This window comes from Bos indicus, chromosome 11 (genome assembly GCF_029378745.1).
Source record: "Bos indicus isolate NIAB-ARS_2022 breed Sahiwal x Tharparkar chromosome 11, NIAB-ARS_B.indTharparkar_mat_pri_1.0, whole genome shotgun sequence".
NCBI classification, from domain to species: domain Eukaryota; kingdom Metazoa; phylum Chordata; class Mammalia; order Artiodactyla; family Bovidae; genus Bos; species Bos indicus.
This window is the reverse complement of record NC_091770.1, coordinates 4,039,583-4,060,272: the sequence shown is the minus strand read 5'-3', so window position 1 is coordinate 4,060,272 and position 20,690 is coordinate 4,039,583. Positions and strand designations below refer to the sequence as shown.

Genomic DNA, 20,690 nt, shown 5'->3' with positions numbered 1-20,690 from the left:
TACTCATTTACACAGTAATTGTGAACCTGGTGATTTTCAAGGCTACCAGGCTGATGGAAAGCCAAAGGTTGGAATAAAGCAAGTTAAAAATGCCACAACACTCCGTTTCAACTGAGATTCAGCCATGGAATAGATGCTCCATGGAATGGTAAAGACTTTGGCTAATTTCTAGAGTTCTGACAAAGTTGACTCTAACTTTTTATTTATTTTTTGCCAGTTTTTTAATTGCTTTTGTGGAGGAGAGATTTTTGAAGGTCTTTACACCACCATTCTTGATATCATCTGCTCTTGTTTTATTATTATTAATGAATATGTTTAGAATCACAGTGAATGTTTGGCATCATCATACTTGGTTAGCCAAGAGAGCTCAGTTTTGCCACTGATTCACTGTGTCCTGGGGCAGGTTACAGAATCTGTCAGCCTCAGTTCCACAGCTTGAAAAATGGTTGGTTGCCTAGCGAAAGCGTCAGTTTTTCCACCTCTGAGATTCTGAGCTTCTAAAGGCTATATTTTCATCCTCATTTTCAGTTCGTTCTTATGCAGCTTTACTAATTTTTTAAAATTCTTACCATACCCTGTCAGTCATATTTTCGTGATAATTATTTCATTCTGAATTGTAAACATCCTTCTGATAACATCATTATGGCTCTTGGCTATTCTATTCCTGCTGAGAGACTTTAAAAATGCAGTTGCTATGTATCTTACCGTAGAAAAGGGGGTTACTCTGCTCGCTGTTGTCCGCCCGCACCGCCCTGGGTTAGCAGCTCTTTGGCATGAAGTAGAAGATGCTTTTAAACGGGCCTTGGTACAGGGTAAGGGTACCCAGGTCTGGAAGTAAAATGCCATAGCAACCGAGCCACACATCCCATGCCTTAATATAACTGCTGATGAATTGACCCCAATTTCAGCCGGCCTTGATCATATCATATTTGTAAAGCACAGCCTCTGTGCTTGGTCTTCAGCTGCCTGCTGATGCCTAATTGCCATGGACACCCACCCCCTCCCCACACTCCTGCGCCTCTGGGTGCCAGGTGCCCTCTCCCTGCCCTCTTTGCACCCAGCTCAGTGAGAGTGTTGGTTAGTTGTGTCCGACTCTTTTATGACCCCATGGACTGTAGCCCGCCAGGCTCCTCTGTCCATGGGATTCTCCAGGCAAGAATACTGGAATGGGTTGCCATTCCCTTCTCCAGGAGATCTTCCTGACCCAGGGATCAAATCCAGGTCTCCCTCATTGCAGGCAGGTTCTTTAGCATCTGAGCCACCAGGGAAGCCCTGATCAGCAGACACTGGATTCCAGGGTAGGAGGACGGGGCACAGCATCTGGCACTACTCCCCTGAAAGCCCAGTTCCATCTCCCGTTTCTCAGGTACCTGCAGGTGGGCACCAGATTGTCACTCATGCCTCCCTCTTTGCGCTGAAGTGGGCCTGGGTGGCAGGAGTGGGACAGGGGTGTCCTGGTGGTTTGGCCAGGCTGGCCGGGTCGCAGGGAGAAGGTGGGGTTCCAATCCAGCTCTGCCATCTTATCTTCCCTCTCTTCCTCTCTGCCTGTCCTGGTCTCGGACTCAGAGCTGCTCATCCTGGCAGGAAGGGGCAGATGCGTCTGCCCTGTGCTTCCAGGGCCCCCTTTGCACCAGGTTCTAACCCACAGTCCCGCTCACGCCCCCTGCTGGCCGCTGTCTCCAGGCGGAATGGGCCCCCTGGGGGGTCTGCAGCCCACCCCCCAGCCGCAGATTGGCTCCCGTGGGCGCACTGTCTCCACATCCCAGCGAGCTGAGCGCGGGACAGCCAGAGCAGGCCTTGTGTGGAGGTGGTGTGCGTGGGCGCCATGTGCTGCGTTCTGAGAGATGCCAAAAATATCGGTGAGCTGCACGCCCTCCCTTTGGCTCCAAGCGCCTCAGGCATTACATCATTTCATCCGGGCCTGCGCGGCAGGTCCGGTGACAGGCGGGACACCGAGGCCTGGCCACTGAGTGACAACCAGGGCTCCCGTGCAGACAGCAACTCGGGGCTCTTCCCGTCCTACTGAGGCCCAGGCTCCTCTCTCTGTTTGGGGTAGAGTTTTGGCACCACTGGTTGGTCTCCCGAATTGTGCTTGGTGTTAGTGTAAAGACATGTTCCTTTCAGGTGGTGTGGGACTGGGGCGGGGCACGTGCCTGCTGGGAGCCCAGCCGGACTGCCCACGTGCAGGTCTCAGGCCACAGGGTAGGCGCCCAAAGAGCAACTTGGTTTTCCTATAGCTCGGCTTCATTTGCACTCTGAGCCCTGGAAGCCCAGAGCTGCCCAGCTTAATCTCAGCGGGTATGGTGTTTCTTCCAGCCCTTAGCACCTGGCTGCGGCAGCTGGGCTGTGGCCCAAGGCGTCCAGGCTGGCGGAGTGGGCAGAATGCTGCTGGCCTCAGTGCCTCTGTCCAGTCCATCAAGACCGCCTCCTCCTGCCTCTGCGCCAGTGGCTCTGCCAGGCCTCGGGGTTCGTGTGGAGTCTTCCCTTTCTGTGGTCCCTTTGAGTTTGGTGAACTGCCCCACCGGGGCCTCTCCTGGAGCCCGGGAGTCATTCTGGAGCTCTGATCCTATGGGGACCCAAGACACCGTGACACATCAAAGACTGGCTTTCCTGACCACCTCTCCTCAGCCCGCTTCATCCACGGATCTTGCTGTCACTGCTTCTCAGCTGGATCTGTCTCCTTCTGAAGCCCTAGCCCTTCCTTCTTTGCCAGACTGTTTTCCACCCAAAGGAAGAAGTATTTCCACCAGAGGACACTGAGCATGTGCAGAAAGTGGGACAGACCTCAGTCATGGCTTCTTCCGCTGGTTACCGAGCTGCTCCGAGGGGATTCTGAGGGACTTCACTGGTGATCCAGGGGTGGACGCTTTGTCTTTCAGTGCAAGGGGTGCGGTTCAATCCCCGGTCAGGGAGCTAAGATCCTACATGCCTCTCAGCCAAAAAACCAAAACATGAACCAGAAGCAGTGTTGTAACAGATTCAATAAAGGTTTTAAAAATGATCCACATCAAAAAAAATCTTTTTTGAAAAATGTGATTCTCTGAAAAGAAACGGTACAAATGAACTGACAAAACAGAGCCTCACAGACTTACAGAACCGACTTATGGGGGAAGGATGGGTGGAAGGGATGGTCAGGGAGTTTGGGATGGACATGTGCACATTGCTGTATTTAAAATGGATAGTCAACAGGGACCTACTGCATAGCACAGGGAACTCTGCTTAATGTTATGTGGCAGCCTGGATGGTAGAGGAGTTTGGGGGAGAATGGATACATGTATATGTGTCGCCGAGTCCCTTGCTCTTCACCTGAAACTATCACAACACTGTTTGCTACTTGGCTCTACCCCAGTGCAAAATAAAAAGCTTTTTAAAAAAGAAAAATAAAAGGGAAAAAAACTGATTCTGATATGGAGGGGTCACACCTCTGCCCCTTGTAAATCTACTATAAATACACTCTTCCTTTACTGATACCAATCTTTCCTGTCCAGAAAGTGTATCTAACTGCTTTGTCCTAAAGATCTAAAAATAGAACCCAACAAAGCATGTCCAGGTGGCTTGACCTCACTCATACAGTTCCTGTTTGCTCCGGGAATTAGTTGGGACTCCTTATTTTGCAAATAAAGTTTGCAAAGGTTTGTTGGCTCTTTAAAAACCCAAGAGACAGACTTTGTAGCTTAGTAACTGGAAAATCACTAGTAACTGCCTTCAGGGACAGTTTGATCCAGGACTCTCAGCAGAGTCCCCCGTGCTTTGCTTTTCCTCTTTACCTCTTGGTGCTTCTTTCCTCTCTAAACTCTCATCCTTCCAGACCCAAAAGAAAAGAAGTATGCTCTTTCAGCAATTCCATAAAAGCCCTGAGCCTCACTCTCCTGGGCCTGAAATGACTCACATGCCTGTCCCTGAAACAGCCGCTCTTGCCAGGGTGTAGAGCTGCATTGACCAACTGTAGCTCCTGACTTGGGCCACAGCATATGTTGAGTCAGGCCTTGGCAGGTTCTTACTGAGTTCCTGGGTGTCTGGGCCTGAGTGAACCCAGTTTCCACCCCCACTGGAAGAGTAGGCCCCTGTACTCAGTTGTTGTTGTTCAGTCGCTAAGTCGTGTCCAACTCTTTGTGACCCCATGGACTGCAGCACGCCACGCTTCCCTGTCCTTCACTGTCTTCCAGAGTTTGCTCAAACTCGTGTCCATTGAGTCGGTAATGGCATCCAACCATCTCATCCTCTGTTGTCCCCTTCTCCTCCTGCCTTCAGTCTTGCCCAGTATCAAGGTCTCTTCCAGTGGCCAGAGTATGGGAGCTTCAGCTTCAGCATCAGTCCTTCCAGTGAATATTCAGGGCTGATCTCCTTTAGGGGTGATGGGTTCCAGGGATGGAGCTGCTGCCTCTGCCATCAGTTTCTAGTGACAGGTAGCCTAAAGCCTAGTCTTTAACCCTCTCTCCCCCAAATGGGTTCCTATTCGTAAAAAGCTGTATTCCCTCAGTTCTGTGTTTGACCTTCTGTGACTTGAAGGAAAACCGTTTGTTACTGAAACTGTAGAATTGAATGCAGAAATGTGCTTTTTTTTTTTTTAAGTATTTTTTATTTTAATTGCTTTTTACAATGTTGTGTTGGTTTCTGCTGTACAACGACATGAATCAGCTATAAGTACACATATATCCCCTCCGTCTTGAGCCTCCCTTCCCCCTCCCAGCCCTGTAGGCCATCACTGAGTACCGATCTGAACTCCTACAGCAGCTCCCGCTAGCTGTGTGTTTTATACATGGCAGTGTATACACATGTCACTGCCACTCTCTCAGTCCGTCCTCTCCTCGCATTCCCACCCTGTGTCCACAAGTCCTTTCTCTCTGTCTGCAGCTCTGTTCCTGCCCTGCAGCGAGGTTCATCAGGACCAGAGGTGGGGAACAGCAGTTCTCTGCCCTGCCTGCATTTGAAGTGACCTGGGGTCCTCTGCCAGCAATTGGGCCAGGGCATGATCTGAAGATCAGGAGTTTTTAAAGCTCCCTTGCCTGGAAAATCCCATGGACGGAGAAGCCTGGTAGGCTGCAGTCCATGGGGTCACTAGGAGTTGGGCACGACTGAGCGACTTCACTTTGACTTTTCACTTTCATGCATTGGAGAAGGAAATGGCAACCACTCCAGTGTTCTTGCCTGGAGAATCCCAGGGACAGAGGAGCCTGGTGGGCTGCCGTCTGTGGGGTCGCAGAGTCGGACACGACTGAAGCGACTTAGCAGCAGCAGCAGCAGGGGATTCTGATGTGCAGCCAGGGCCGAGAACAACTGCTGTAAAGCAGTGGTTCCCAAACCTTAACATGCAGAGGGATCACCAGGGGCCCTTGGCCCAGGGCAGACTTTGAGACCATAGATCTGGGTGGATGGAGTCAGAGATTCTGAGCCTCTCATCAGCTTCCAGGTGATGCTGAGGCCGCAGGTCCCCTGGCTGCCCTTGGAGCGGCAGGGCCACCAGGGTTCCGTTCATGAGGCCTCCTGACATCCCCGGCAGGTGCACACACCACCCTCGGTCCCTGCTCACCCTCAGATTCCATCCTGCTGGGCTGCCTCCAGGAGAAAGCGGAACCACAGGCTTCTCAGACACCCTGCCCACAGCAGCTGTCCCGGGGGTGGGCTTCCAGGCAGCTGAGGCACAGCGTCCCAGGTTGGTCAGCCTGTCGGTGCCTCACGCCATTAAGCAGAACGCTCGGTAAATTTTCCTCTCCAAGGAGCAGTCAGTAGGGTGCTCTCCTCTGTTGCTCAGCGGGGGACATATCAGACGGGACCACAGGATTCCCTGAGCCGCCTGCCCGGGAACTCAGAGCCCGGGACTGAGTGGGACTGTGTCTACCAGGAACTCGGGGCTGCCTTTCTGGTGCAGCTGGGTGCTGCACGCTTGCCTTTGGGGAAAAATGTGACTCAGTGGAGATGGAAGAGAGCCCCCTGCCTGTTCGGCAACCTTTCAGCAGGAAAGCCTGCACCCATCCCAGGAGCAGGCACCTGGAAGCAGGGGTCCCCCAGGCTCCACCCTCCACCTGGAGCCTGTGCTGGTGCCTTGTGCTGCCGCCGACCGTCACCTGGTGACACTGCTCCTCCAGTGCATGACTCCGAGTGACCTGGCTTGGATGGAATGCTCATAATATTCAGTTTCACTGACATTTAAAGAAGAAATGCATGTGGAATATGTACAGCAGTTCTTGGCACATGTAAGCTCCGCCGGCATCATGCCTTGGCTTGCTAGGAGGTAAAGTGTGAGAAATTCCCAGAGTCCTCACTTGCTCACGGGATCCCACGTGTCTGCACAGTCTGCCTCCCTCTTTCCTGTGCATCCGTCAGCTAAGGACTTCATGGGTGCTCCCTTACTGACTGTGGTACCATGCCTGTTGCTGTGTGCACTGATGGCCCTGGCTAGTCCAGGAGGATGTGGCTCGTGTGTTGCACCGTATTAATCAGTCACGTCATATCCTCACATGCTTAGTTGAGTCTTTGTGACCCCATGGACTGTAGCCCACCAGGCTCCTCTGTCCATGGACTATAGCCCACCAGGCTCCTCTGTCCATGGGATTTTCTGGGCAAGAATAACTGGAGTGGGTTACCATTTCCTCCTCCAGGAGATTTTCCCAACCCAGGGATCAAACTCAAGTCTTCTGCATTGCAGGCAGATTGTTTACTGCTGACCATTGGGGAAGCCCTGTATTAATTAATCACTATGCACTTATTAAGCACCTACTGCATATTTGGCTTCTTGGAATACATAAAACCATCTAGTTGATTGACATTGTTCTTAGAGAATTTGCAGTCTGATTGAGGAGACCAGCTATGCACATTAACTACCAACTGGTATGGGGCATCTATTAATATATATATACAACACCCTCCTCCCATCACGGCAGTATTGAAGAAAATGGGAACTTGGCTGCTTCTCCAAGGCCTTTAAAATACTGAGAGGCTGGAAAAATTTGGAATATTAGATGTCCTCACATAATGAGCCAAATGTGTGTTCAGATTGCTCCATGTCCTCACTCTCCAAATGTGATGTCTCCAAATTGCAAAATAGGAAGATATTTATGTCAAACCCAGCCAGCCCACACATCTGAATCACACAGGAGCACTTTGTCAGAGCATCTTACCAAATGGCTCAAACGGAAGCCAACTATTTGAGAATCCCCCCCCCCCTCCTTAGGAGGAACTTAATAAAGCAAATTACCTTATTAAAAGTGATTTTGCCCTTTTTTTATTATTATAATTTTTTTGGCCACACCGCATATCATGTGGGATCTTAGTTCCCCAATCAGGGAATTGAACCTGGGGCCCCTGCATTGGAAAGGTGGAGTCTTAATCCCTGGACCACCAGGGAAGTCCCTGCCCTTAGATTTTTATAAGCGCAGGTGATGAGGCTCACTCATTCATTAAATATTTCCCAGCATCTACTGTGTGTAGATATCAGAGCTACAGAGATGAAAAGAGCTTATCTCTTCCCTTAAGAAGTTCACATTCCAGGAGGGGAAATAATGTGGGTGGGCAGGGGCTCAGAGGAAGAATGTGAGGTTCCCTGGGTCGTGGGCAGAGGCACTCTCGCGTGTGGGTGAGGCATGCCCTTGCTGGCAGAGTGTCCGGTGTGGCTGCGTGGGCGGGGGTGGCGGCAGCAGGAGGCGAGGAGGCCAGGCCAGACTGAGGGACTTCCTATGATGTCATTGCCTCTTCATTTTTCTGGCTCTTAGACAAGCAGTATAGTGACTAGATTTTGAAAATATATTTTCCATAAATGTTCTCAGCTCGAGCACGTCTTTTCCTCTGTTGGTTAACAGAAGCATCTTCACAGACAAATGAAGTTTGGGCCAATTTTACAGACCTTTATTTTTCCTGAGGTAATCCGATAGCCTGCCAGATATCAGAGTTCAAACCACTCATATCAGACTTGGGACAGAGGCCCAGAGAGGGAAGTGGTTTGCCCCGAGTCATTCAGCTGGTTAGTAGCTTGTTAGTGGCAGACACAGCGAGAATCCAATTCTATAGATTTACTGCAATTTCTGCCAATGATGTCGACAGGCTTCTAGCCAAGTGCTGCTCCAGGCAACTGGCAGGAGCTCCCTGGAGGGCTGTGTGGTGAGCAGTTCTGAGAATGATGCTGTGGTTGATTACTGATGTCTGCCAAGGACAGGTGATAGGAGAGACCTTGACCTGGGCTTCTTAGGAGGCAGCTGCCTGCATGGGGCTCACAGCTGGATGAGGTACAGGCCTTGATTTCAGAATCAGATTTTCCACTTACACCGTCCTGGACCTTCAGGGACACTGACCAGGCCCAGAGCAGGGCTGGCCGTAGCGAGCAGCAGGGTGGCTTAGGTTCAACGCGCTGAGTGCTGAGCTGGCCTCCAGTGGGGTGAGTTGCAGCTGTGGGTCTGTTGGACTTGGCCTGTAGGGAGAGAGGGCTACTGGCTGGGATCACTCCTCAGAGACATCCACCCTGAAGCCAAGCCCATCCCTGACCCTTCAGTGGTTTGCTCTGCCCCTGACTCGCCTCATGGGAGACAGGGACATCCCCGCCAGTCTGTTGTCCCTCTCCCCAGAGAAGGCTGAGCTGTTGGCAACATCCAGGCAGCTGAGCGCATCTTTAGAAGAGAGCCTATTATACAGAGTGAAGTAAGCCAGAAAGAAAAACACCAATACAGTATACTAACGCATATATATGGAATTTAGAAAGATGGTAACAATAACCCTGTATACAAGACAGCAAAAGAGACACTGATGTATAGAACAGTCTTTTGGACTCTGTGAGAGAGGGAGAGGGTGGGATGATTTGGGAGAATGGCATTGAAATATGTATAATATCATATATGAAACGAGTCGCCAGTCCAGGTTCGATGCAGGATACTGGATGCTTGGGGCTGGTGCCCTGGGACGACCCAGAGGGATGGTATGGGGAGGGAGGAGGGAAGAGGGTTCAGGATGGGGAACACATGTATACCTGTGGCAGATTCATTTTGATATATGGCAAAACCAATACAATATTGTAAAGTTAAATAAAAAAAAAAAAGATTCTGAAGAGTCCAAGGGCAGGTGGGTGTAAACTGCCAGCAGGACACTCAGCACTCATTTTTCCCCAAGTTCATTAAACTCACTGCTTTCTTTAGTTACCATCAAATACACTGGTTATGCTTTATTATTTCAATTATAAACAAGTCAACCAGAACTTTCTTTGGAAGTGTTGATGCTGAAGCTCCAATACTTTGGTCACCTGATATGAGAACCAACTCACTGGAAGAGACCCTGATGCTGGGAAAGATTGAAGGCAGGAGGAGAAGGAGGCAACAGAGGGTGAGATGGTTAGCTAGCATCACCAACTCAACATGCATTTGAACACACTCTTGGAGATAGGGAAGGACAGAGGAGCCTGGCGTGCTGCAATCCACGGGGTCATAAAGAGTTAAACGTGACTAACAACAACAAGGACCAGAACTTTATATATATGGATGCGTTTCGGAAAACAGAAGAGGAATCTAGGACTTCCTCAGCACTGTCTTCAGAAGGCACCCCTGCTGCTTGCTGCTCCGCAGTTTTCATAATACAGAGCCACACTTGTCATCCAGAGCCTTCTGTCAGCCCTCTAGACGTTGCCTGGAAACCGCCGACAATGTGGTTAGCAGCCTTTATACTTTGCAGGAACTCAGGTGCAGTTGCGAGGCTGGGCGGCAGGAGTCTGTTATTTTGAAGTGGCAGCTGCAGGTCATCAGAGAGGACGTCACCGGGAGGTGGCTTTGTGGAGGGGCCGGGCGTGGTCTGTGCACCTGCCCGGTGTGGTCACCAGCAGGGAGTGCTGCAGCTCTGGCTGCCACAGCGAGCCCTGGGGCAGGTACCTGCCTGAAAGGAGGAGCCTTGGGAAGGTCCCAGGAAAGAAGATCACCAAACACATCCAGGCCCTGCGGCAACAAGCTTGAAGAGGGAATAAGGAGAAAGCCAGAGCAAGGGAACAAACGGCTGTGGGGCGTTAGACATTCCCCCAGGGCCCTGAACCCTCACTCAGATGGGGCGATTAGTGCCCTTTGCCCGACTCTGTCGGGAGCACAGGGAGGCAGAGCCTGGGCTTGTTGATTTCCACCCTCAGCAGCTGGGCAGCGACTCAGCTCAGAGGGAGGTGGCGGCAGCTCCAGCCCCACCCTGGCCGTCCACGTGGATGGAGGGAAGGAGGAAGTGGTTGTGTGTCTGAGCTCCCAGGGCCCTGTGCTGCACACCTGCCCGGAGGCCCTGCAGGGCTGCAGGAGTTGGGAGAAGCTTCCGTGGGCTCGGGGCCCGAGGTGCTGCTCTGGAAACGGGAGCAAAGCTCTTGATCTGCACCCAGGAGTGACCCGAGAGCCCCTTTGGGGAAGGGGAGGCCTCTGTCCTTCCGGAGAATGAAAGTGCCGAAGGCCCCCTCCATGTGCACGAAGATGGCTGCCTTTTACCAGTGCATCAAGCCTGAGCCCAGGTGCGCCCCTGAGAGCTGAGAGGTGGTGGGGTAGATGGAGGGGCTGAGAGGGAGGGGGGCCTGAGCTCGCACCCCAACCCCCGGGGCCTGAGGGCACTTTCAGTATGACCCCCTTCCTTACAGACGTCACTATGTATATTATATATCTCCTTCAATTATGTGAATTCTGGAACAAAATAATGATTTTCTTTATTTTCTTTGTGACACATGCATATATTGAAACAGAGGGGAGCAGGGTGCTAAGGTGAAGGGGATGGGGAGTGAAAGGAAGAGAGAAGGGGAGGGGAAGTGGGCTGGAAGACAGAGGGTTTTCCTCGGAACATCCCATGCCTGCATAAGGTGGATCCACACGGCACAGTCTGTGTCCTTTTGGTGGAGAGAAGGCAGCAAAGGGCAACATAAAAGATCACTAGAATTGTTCCTGGAACTAACTGTCAGCACTGAAGGGCACCAAAGGGCTTGTTCTTTTTTTTTCTTAAATGAAGTATAGTTGACATACAATATTATGTAAGTTATAGGTGTACAATGTAGCGATTCACAATTTTAAAGTTTATACTCCATTTATAGTTATTATAAAATATTGGGTATGTTACCTGTGCTGTACAGCGTATCCATGGAGCTTATTTTATACCCAGTAGTGTGTGCCTCTTAATCCCCTCCCTGTGCGCCGCTTCCATTTCCTCTCCCCACTGGTAACCACTCGTTTGTCCTGTCTGTGAATCTGCTGCTTTTACGTTACATTCACTAGTCTGTTGTATTGTTTAGATTCTACATGTAAGTGAGGTCATACGGTGTTTGTCTTTCTCTTCACATGATGCCAAAGGGCTTGTTATTAACTGACAGACTTGCGGAGGGTGGTGGCCTGCCCAAGTTCTTAGGGCGCAGAGGCCGGTGGACCTGCAAAGCCACCTCGCCCTGCTGCAGGTGACCTGATCCTTTGAAAATGTTTGGCCTTTGGTGCACTGTGCTTCCACCATGATGGTACAAAGGGAAGCAGAGCTCCAATGTGGTGGAAATGCATTTGCAAGTATAAGTAAACAGCTTGCATGTCTCATACACCAAATGGAAAATTCCAGTATGGCAGCCTCAATCCAGCCAAGTGCTGGTCATGTGTGCACATCATCTGGGCTGGGTGGACGGTCTTGGGAAACAAATATTGCCACTTTGTCAGCATACATCTGGAGGTGTGGGGGATGCTGGGAGACCTGGCAGACCATCCACTCCGCCCGCCCCCCAAGCCTCACTTGCTTCTTTTGCTACATAGGGACAGGAACCCAACAACCAAAGGCTTCCTTGTGAACACATATCTTTGTACTGTTGCAAAGTCCTATGCAGGAAAGTCACCATCGCTGCTATTGTTTCATTAAAATCTTTTTTTTTTACTTAAAATTATTCAACCTCAGTGTCTGATGCTGCCTGTTTTGAATGGGCCAGAATAGAGTGGTGGTGTGATGTCTCCTCATTAATAGACTTTGGAGCATGACTTCTTAATTAAAAAAGAAAAACAAACAAAACAAAACTTGAGCTCTGCATCTGCTGTGCTACAGAACTGCCAATCACATATGGAACATCCTAGATAAATTTAGCCTTAAGAACTTTCTTCATGTCCTTATTTTTGGTAGACATGCAGAAAAGAGGGGAATTTACTACCTAAAAAAATTCAAGTTAAAAACAGACCAGCCCTCATAAAGCTTCCCTGCGCCCCAGGGTTTGGGTCCATTCATCCCAAGTGGGTAGCGATTAGCACAATTCACAGCTCACTCAGAGACTGTACGTTTCCAAGTCAGATCACATCTTGGCAAGATACCCCAGTGTTAGAATGTTTTCCCAGGAATTGTACAAATGCAGTTTCTGAGGTTGCAAAGTTCAGTGCTCACCTCTTTTATTTATTTTTGGCTGTGCTGGTTTTTTGCTGCTGCGAGGGCTTTTTCTCTAAGTTGTGGCGAGAGGGGGCTACTCTTTGGTTGTGGTGCTCGGGCTTCTCATTGCAGTGGCTTCTCTCGTCGCAGAGCAACGGGCTATGTCATGTAGGTTTCAGTAGTCTCGACTCCTGGGCTCTAGAGCACAGACAGTAGTTGTGGTTCACGGGCTTAGTTGCTCCACAGCTTGAGGGATCTTTCCAGATCAGGGATCAAATGAGCGTCTCTGGCATCGGCAGGCAGATTCTTTACCACTGAGTCACCAGGGAAGCCCCTTACCTATTTTTGAAATTATGGTTTTGTAAACATATCTCATAGATTTGTTTTATTCCATTAACATAAAAATGCCTAAAGTAGCGTTTTAAAAATCTCGTATGAAAACATTCATTTCTGAGCGAGTGAAAGCAGGTAACTCGTGTGAAAGCTGTCGTGTATTGCATGAGCTCATTGAGGAACTCCATGGAGACACAGGCTGCATACTTGAATGCAGGTTCCCGTCTGTATGTCTATATACGTCTATAGGAGGGTATGCATCCCCAGCTAAGTAGCTTACCAGTGCACTTCTTCATAAGGACTCTGAGTACTGCAAAATCAACTGTTACAGAAGTTTCAAATAAATGGTATAGTTTATCTTACATGGGACACTACATAAACGCTTATAAACTATGCTGTTTGTCTGGCAAAGAAACAGGCTAGCCGCTTCTGGTCCGCTGCCTCATTCTCTCTGGATCCTCTCACTGTCCCTGTCAGCACCGTGGCTGAAGGGAACCCCAAGCACAGGAACCAGGCATCTGAAGCAGGGTCCTCCTTGCATCCATGTTCCTTGACTCCCAAAGGCTCTGCATGGTTCTAGGGCAGGTGATGTCTAGGGAGCCAAGGACAAGAAATCAGACTAAAGAAATGTGACATCATTGAGCTACGTCATGGACTTTTTTTTTTTAATTTATTTTTGGCTGTGCTGAGTCTTTGTTGCTGGGTGTGGGCTCTAGGGCTCCTGAGCTCAGTAGCTGTGGTGCATGGGATGAGTTGCTCTGAGGCGTGTGGAATCCTCCTAGACAGGGATTGAACCCGTGTCCTTTGCACTGGCAAGTGAATTCTTAACCAGTGGACCACTGGGGAAGTCCTAAGTCATGAGCTTTGAAAGACACCTGTCTTGGAGACATTGGAGTGTCGCCTGGTCTTGGGAACTGTGACTGAGTAGTGGATGCTGTGTCATCTTTCGCAGAAGGTGAATCCTTTGTCTGACAAGTGTTGTGAGTGCCTCTGATTCATTTGCTCATTCATGCATTCGTTCACTCAACAATCTTTTTTGGGGACCTCCTGTGTGGCAGTACCATGCTTGGTACGTGTTCCCTGTTCTCAAGGAGTGAGTCTTCAAGTTTTACATCTTTAGCCGGATGAGAGATGACTCACTTCTCTAGGTCAAGCCTAATTTTAGGTTTTTTACAGACTATCAATTACTGGTCTCTAGGAAACTGACCTCCCTGTAAGTTCCTTTGCTCCCCTCCTGCTGTCCTCTGAGCACTATGACTCTGTTTGAGTTCCTGGTTTTCAGCCCTTTGCTCATCTGATTGCTTTGCTTTCATTTTTTCAAGCAATGTTTACAGTGTTGTGTTAGTTTCTAGTGTATAGCAAAGTGATTCATGTATATATATCTGTAATATATATATACTCACACATACCTACACACTGAGTTGTTGTTCAATCATTAAGTCGTGTCCAACTCTTTGCAGCCTCATGAACTGCAGCACACCAGGCTTCCCTGTCTTTCACTATCTCCCAGAGGTTGCTCAAACTCATGTCCATTGAGTCGGTGATGCCAGCCAACCATTTCATCCTCTCTTGACCCCTTCTCCTTCTGCCCTCAGTCTTTCCTAGCATCAGGGTCTTTTCCAGTGAGTCAGCTCTTCACCTTAGGTGGCCAACGTATTGGAGCTTCAGCTTCAGCATCAGCCCTTTCAATGAATATTCAGGGTTGATTTCCTTTAGGATTGACTGGTAGTATTCCATTGTGTGTATATATACACCACATCCTTATCCATTCATCTGTTGATGGTAGGTTGTTTCCATATCTTGGCTATTGTAAATAGTGCTGTCATGAACATTGGGGTGCATATCTTTTTGAATTATAGTTTTCTCTAGATATATGCCCAGGAGTGGGGTTGCTGGATCATATGGAAGCTCTATTTTTAGCTTTTTAAGGAACCCCCATACTGTTCTCCATAGTGGCTGTACCAATTTACATTCTCATCCACAGTGTAAGAGAGGGTTCCCTATTTGCTATGCCCTCTGCCTATTTCGAGCCTTTTTAATGATGGTCATTCTGACTGATATAAGGTGATAACTGCTTGTAGTTTTGATTATTTCTCTAATAATTATCGATGTTGATCATCTTTTCCTGTGCCTGTTGGCCATCTTTGTGTCTTCTTTGGAGAAATGTCTATTTAGGTCTTCTGCTTGTGTTTTGATTGGATTGTTTTGTTTTTGTTGAGGTGTATGAGCTATTTGTGGAGAAGGTAATGGCACCCCACTCCAGTACTTTTGCCTGGAAAATCCCATGGATGGAGGAGCCTGGTGGGCTATAGTCCATGGGGTCGCTGAGAGTCGGACACGACTGAGCGACTTCACTTTCACTTTTCACTCTTATGCATTGGAGAAGGAAATGGCAACCCACTCCAGTGTTCTTGCCTGGAGAATCCCAGGGACAGGGGAGCCTGGTGGGCTGCCGTCTCTGGGGTCGGACAGAGTTGGACACGACTGAAGTGACTTAGCAGCATGAGCTATTTGTATGTTTTGGAAATCAAGCCCTTGTCAGTTGCATCATTTGCAAATATTTTCTCTCAGCCTGTAAGATTGTTTTTCCATTTTCTTTATGAGTCTCAGCCTGTAAGATTGTTTTTCCCTTTTCTTTATGATTCCCTTTATGAATTCATTAGGTCTCGTTTGTTTATCTTCACTTTTGTTTCTATTGCCTTGGGAGACTGACCTAAGGGAGCATTGCTACAATTTATGTCAGAGAAAGTTTTGCGTGTGTTCTGTTCTAGGAGTATTATGGTGTCGGGTCGTATGATTAGTCTTTTGGCCATTCTGCTTGTCTTTGGGTGTGGTGTGCGGGTGAGTTCTAATTTCAGTGATTTGCATGCAGCAGTCCAGCTTTCGCAGCACCACTTGCCGAAATAACTGTCCCTCACTGTATATTATTGCCTCCTCTGTCAAAGGTTAACTGACCGTAGGTGTGTGGGTTTATTTCCGGGCAATTTCTTTGCTTTCTTTTCTCCATATGTCAGACTGGATCTACCTTTTCTCCTCCCTGTTGTTCCCAACAAGTGAATGAAGCAGGTTTTATGCACACACCTCGAGGTGTACTCTGAAAGGTCAAATCCTCTGGTTTTGGGCATAAAAGTGTCTATCATGAGGCAGTAAAGCCAGCACGATTTTCAAGCAGAGATTTCTCACAGGAACTTTACAAGCCTTACACATTCCGTTGCCTCAGTAATGTGAAACTTCTTTTTCTAAAAAAAGGTACAGGCAGATCTTGGTGTGAGTCACTAGAGAACAATAGTCAAGTCACAGTTTATTTTTGTCTTTTTCCCCCAAAAAAGGAAAAATTGATTAAATGTTTAGGGAAGGTGAGCAGGTTTAAATCCATAAAGGGGAACCGGATCACAGAATTGTGCAAACAGAGATGTGATGAAAACTGGCGAATGCGGTGAACAAAAGGTCAGGGCTTCTAACTATGCATTGTGGAAGGTACTGGCTTCTCTGATCAGACCTGCCAGTGGGAGTGAGGGCTGAGCACAAGTTAATGAGAAGAAAGGGGAGCATGAGAGTGGGGAAGAGCATTCAGGCAGAGGGAACAGCATCTGCAAAGGCCCTGGGCTGGAGGGAGATGAAGCCTGCAGGGCAGGGAGAGCAGGGCGGGCACACTGGTGCCAATTGTGAGTATGGCTGAAATCCAGATGACCTGCTCGTCTGTCCATGCTTAGATTTACCCAGATAAATACTGGGTAAGATCGTATCCAAGATCTGATCCTTGCTCCTTTCATATCAGCTTTACAGTGGGATTGCTAGAGACACATTGTATCATGTCTTCTTTTCCAAAAACGTCTTTCAATTCAGTCAGTTCAGTTCAGTTGCTCAGTCGTGTCCGACTCTTTGCGACCCCATGTCGTCCCCTTCTCCTCCTGCCCCCAATCCCTCCCAGCATCAGAGTCTTTTCCAATGAGTCAGCTCTTTGCATGAGGTGGCCAAAGTACTGGAGTACTTCACCTTTTTATCTGGTCATTCTTTTTTTCCAGCAGCTTTATTGCCGTATAATTTGTATAACCATAGAGTTCACCTGTTAGGAGTGTGCAGTCACCAGTCTATTTCCAGAGTTGTGCTACTATGAACAGAATGTGATTTGAGAATGTATTCATCTCCCCCAAAGAAATATTCATCTCCCCTTCTGCTCATTAGCATCTCTTCCCATTCTACCTCCCTCTCCAGAGCACCCCACTCCCGACCTTGGCAGACACTAACTTACTGTCTGTCTCAATGGATTTGCCTATTATGAGTATTTTTTAAAAATATTTATTTATTTTTTGGCTGTGCTGGGTCTTCATTGCTGCGCGTGGGCTTTCTCTAGTTGCAGAGAGCAGGGGCTACTTGCTCGCTGTGGTGCGTGGACTCCTTCTGTGGTGGATTCTCTTATTGCGGACTGTGGGCTCTAGGGCGTGAGGGCTTCAGTAGTTTCTGTCACACCAGCTTAGCTGTCTGGCAGCATGTGGGATCTTCCCAGACAGGAATCTGAACCGGCATCCCCTGCAGGGCAAGGCAGGTTCTTAACCACTGAACCACCAGGGAAGCCTTGTTCTGGGTATTTTATATAAGTGAAATCATTCAGTATTCGCACTTTTGTGTCTGGTTTCCTTTGATGTAGCATAATGTGTTCAAAAGTGACCCATACTGTAGCATGTGTTAATGCTTCATTCCTTTTTATGGCTGGATAATATTCTGTTGTATGTTATGTATCATATTTTAAATGTATTCATCAGTTGTTGAGCTATTTCCACCTTCTGATTATAAATAATGCTGAACATTGGTGAATACATTTTTTGTGTGCATTTCCTCCATTTTTATTGTTGTAGAATACACATAAAATGTTGCCATCTTGAGCATTTTTAAACATACAGGTCAGTAGTTTAAGTACATCCATCTTGTTGTGCAACCAGTACCACCACCCATCCTCAAAACTCTTCATCTTGCAAAACACAAACTCTGTACTCGTTAAACCAACCGTGCACCAACCCACCCCCCCCCCAACCCCCCGCCCCCCCGCCGCCCCCGGCACAATTCCCTCCTTCCCCAGCCCCTGGTAGCCACCATTCTGCTTTCTGAATCTGTGATTTTGATTCCCCAACATAAGTAGTGGAGTCATTCAGCATTTGTCTTTCGGTGAGTGGTCTGTTTCACTTAGCATAACATCCTCAAGGTTCATCCACGTGGCAGCCTATTTTAGAATTTCTTTCCTTTTTGCAGTTGATAAGAAGATACTTGCTTCTGTCATTTTGCTCTTTGTTTTCTCTATGCTTATAGGTTTTTTATCCTTCATTTCCTGTATTACTGTCCCCTTTCAGTTGGTTTTTTAGTATTTATTTTGATGTATTTATTTTCCTGCATCAGGTCTTAGTTGCGGCGTGTGGGACCCCTGACCAGGGATCAGACCCGGGCCCGCTGCAGTGAGAACGTGGAATCTTAGCCACTGGACCACCGGGGAAGTCCTGAGTTGGGTTTTTTGTTGTTGTTGTTGTGAAACTTTTAAGTTCCTTTCTTATTTCCTCCTGTGTGTGTTCTACAGCTGTTTTGTGGTTGCCACAGGGATTACATCGGAGAAGGCAATGGCACCCCACTCCAGTACTCTTGCCTGGAAAATCCCATGGATGGAGGAGCCTGGTGGGCTGCAGTCCATGGGGTGGCTACGAGTCGGACACGACTGAAGCGACTTAGCAGCAGCAGCAGCAGGGATTACATTGAACATCCTAAAGTTATAATACTCTAATTTGGATTTGTTCCAGCTTAACTTCCATGACACACAGAACCTCTGCCCCTTATCACTTCTGTTCCTCTTCCTTTCCGTTGTTGATGCCACAGAATAAGATCTTTAAGCATTGTGTGTCTAAAAACATAAATTAATAATTTGAAAAAAATACAGTAACCTCTTAAATTAGCTAGAAAACAAAATGTGGAGTTACAAACAAAAGTTAAAATAATACTAGCTGTTAGACTACTAATTGCTCTTTAAAAATGTGTAAGTCTCTTAAATTATGTGGAAAACAAAGTGGAGTCATAAATCAACCATAAACCAGTGTTGACCCTTGAACATTAAGGGTTGTTGTTAGGAACAGCAACCCTCCACACAGTCCAAAATCTGAGTCTAGCTTTACAACTGGCCCTTCGTATCTGTGGCCTATCCAGGGATTCCACCAGACATGGATCATGTAGTACTACAATACATATTTGCTGAAAAAAATCCACATCTAAGTGGACCTGGGCAGTTCAAACCCATCTTGTTAAAGGGTCATCTGTACTGGCTTTTATAATTGCCCATGTATTTCCCTCTACTAAGGTTTTAAGTTAGTTTTTTTTAAATTGAACTATAATTGATTTACAGTATTATGTTACAGGTGCATAATATAGAGAATCACAGATTTTAAAGTTTATACTTCATTGATTATAAAATATCAGTGATAGTCCCTGTGTTATACAATGTATCTTTGTACCTTATTTTGTACCTAATAGTTTGCACCTCCTACCTCCCTCCATAGTACCCCTTCCCCCTTCTCCACTGGTAGCCACTTGTTTGTTCGCTATATCTGTGAGTCTGCTTCTTTTTTGTTCTATTCACTAAATCGTGTATGTTTTAGACCCCACGTATAAGTGATGTCATGCAGTATTTGTCTTTGATTTATTCCTCCAAGTCCATCCGTGTTGTTGCAGATGACAAAGTTTCATTCTTCTTTGGCTGAGAAGTGTTCTATTGTGTTTATCTTCTTTATCATCTTCTTTATCCATTTTTAAAATACAGTTTCAAGTTACTGTCTAGTTCCCTTTTATTCCAGCCTGCAGGACTCCCTTGAACATTTCCTGCAGGGCATGTGTAGTGGGAATGGACTCCTTCATCTTTTATTTATCTGGAAATGTCTTAATTTCTTACCATACTTTTCAAGGACAGCTTTGCCACATTTAGGGTTATTGGTTGACATTTTTTTCCTTTTAGCACTTTGACTATATCTCCCTCCTGCCTTCTACCGTCCAGAATTTCTGATGAGAAATTTGCTGATAATCTTACTGGGGATTCCGTGTATGTGATGATTTGCTTCTCTCTTGCTGCTTTCAAGATTCTTTATCTTTGGCTTTCAACTGTTTGATTATAATGTATCTCAATTCATTGAGCTCCTTGGATGTTGTTATTTGTGTCTTTCATCAAATGTGGGAGGTTTGGGGCCATTATTTTTTCAGATAGTCTCTTGACCCCTTTTTCTCTCCCCCACCTCCTTCTGGGACTCCTACAATGTGTATTTTGATCCATTTAATGGTGTCCCATAGGGCCCTTGTACTTCCCTTGTATCTCAGACAGTAAAGAATCTGGCTTCTATGCAGGAGACCTGGGTTTGATCCCTGGGTTGGGAAGATCCCCTGGAGAAGGGAATGGCCACACACTCCAGTATTCTTTCCTGGAGAATTCCACGGACAGAGGAGCCTGGTGGGCTACAGTCCATGGGGTTGCAAAGAATCAGGCTCTATTGAGTGACTAACACCTTCATTGTCACAGGTCCCTTAGGCTCTGTTCAGTTTACTTCACTGTTTTTCTTTCTGTTCCTCAGACTGTAATTATGACCTATCTTCAAGTTTTCTGATTCTTCTACATGCTGAAATCTGTCTTTGAAACCCTCTACTGAATCTTTCATTCCAGTTACTATTTCAGTTGTCTTTTTTTTTAGCCTCAGATTTTTTCTTCCTTTTTAGGCTTTCTCTCCTTTTATTAATACTTCCATTTTGTTCATACATTATTTCCTTGAGTTTCTCTACTTCTTTAGTTCCCTGAGCATCTTTAAGATCATTGTTTTTAAGTCTTTGTCTGGTAGATTAGCCACCAGATCTTTTTCAGGGACAGATTCAAAACTGGACATTTGAATCTAATAATATGGTGACTCTGGAAATCAGTTCTCCCCCTTCATCTGGGTTTGCCAGGCTTTATTTTTTGTGCCAAGGATTGGCCTGAAGTGTAATCTTAAGGTCTTCTAAGATCTTTTATAAGCCTGTGAGTTTCCCTGGGCATA

General features: G+C 47.4%; 1 protein-coding gene across 9 annotated transcripts in view; it reads left to right on the top strand.

Annotated features, from left to right (window-relative positions):
* CRACDL (CRACD like) overlaps positions 1-20,690 on the top strand; it is a 130,814-nt gene that overhangs the window by 48,825 nt on the left and 61,299 nt on the right. Inside the window, exon 1 of one of the 9 annotated variants that reach the window (XM_070798290.1) lies at positions 8,948-10,450. The exons of 5 other annotated variants lie outside the window; for them this stretch is intronic. In XM_070798290.1, the coding sequence (XP_070654391.1) occupies positions 10,377-10,450 (74 nt within the window). In that variant the 5' untranslated portion in view covers positions 8,948-10,376. Of the gene's footprint in view, positions 1-8,947; positions 10,451-20,690 lie in introns of those variants that run through there. 3 more of the 9 variants (XM_070798283.1, XM_070798282.1, XM_070798284.1) reach the window with 3 other exon arrangements.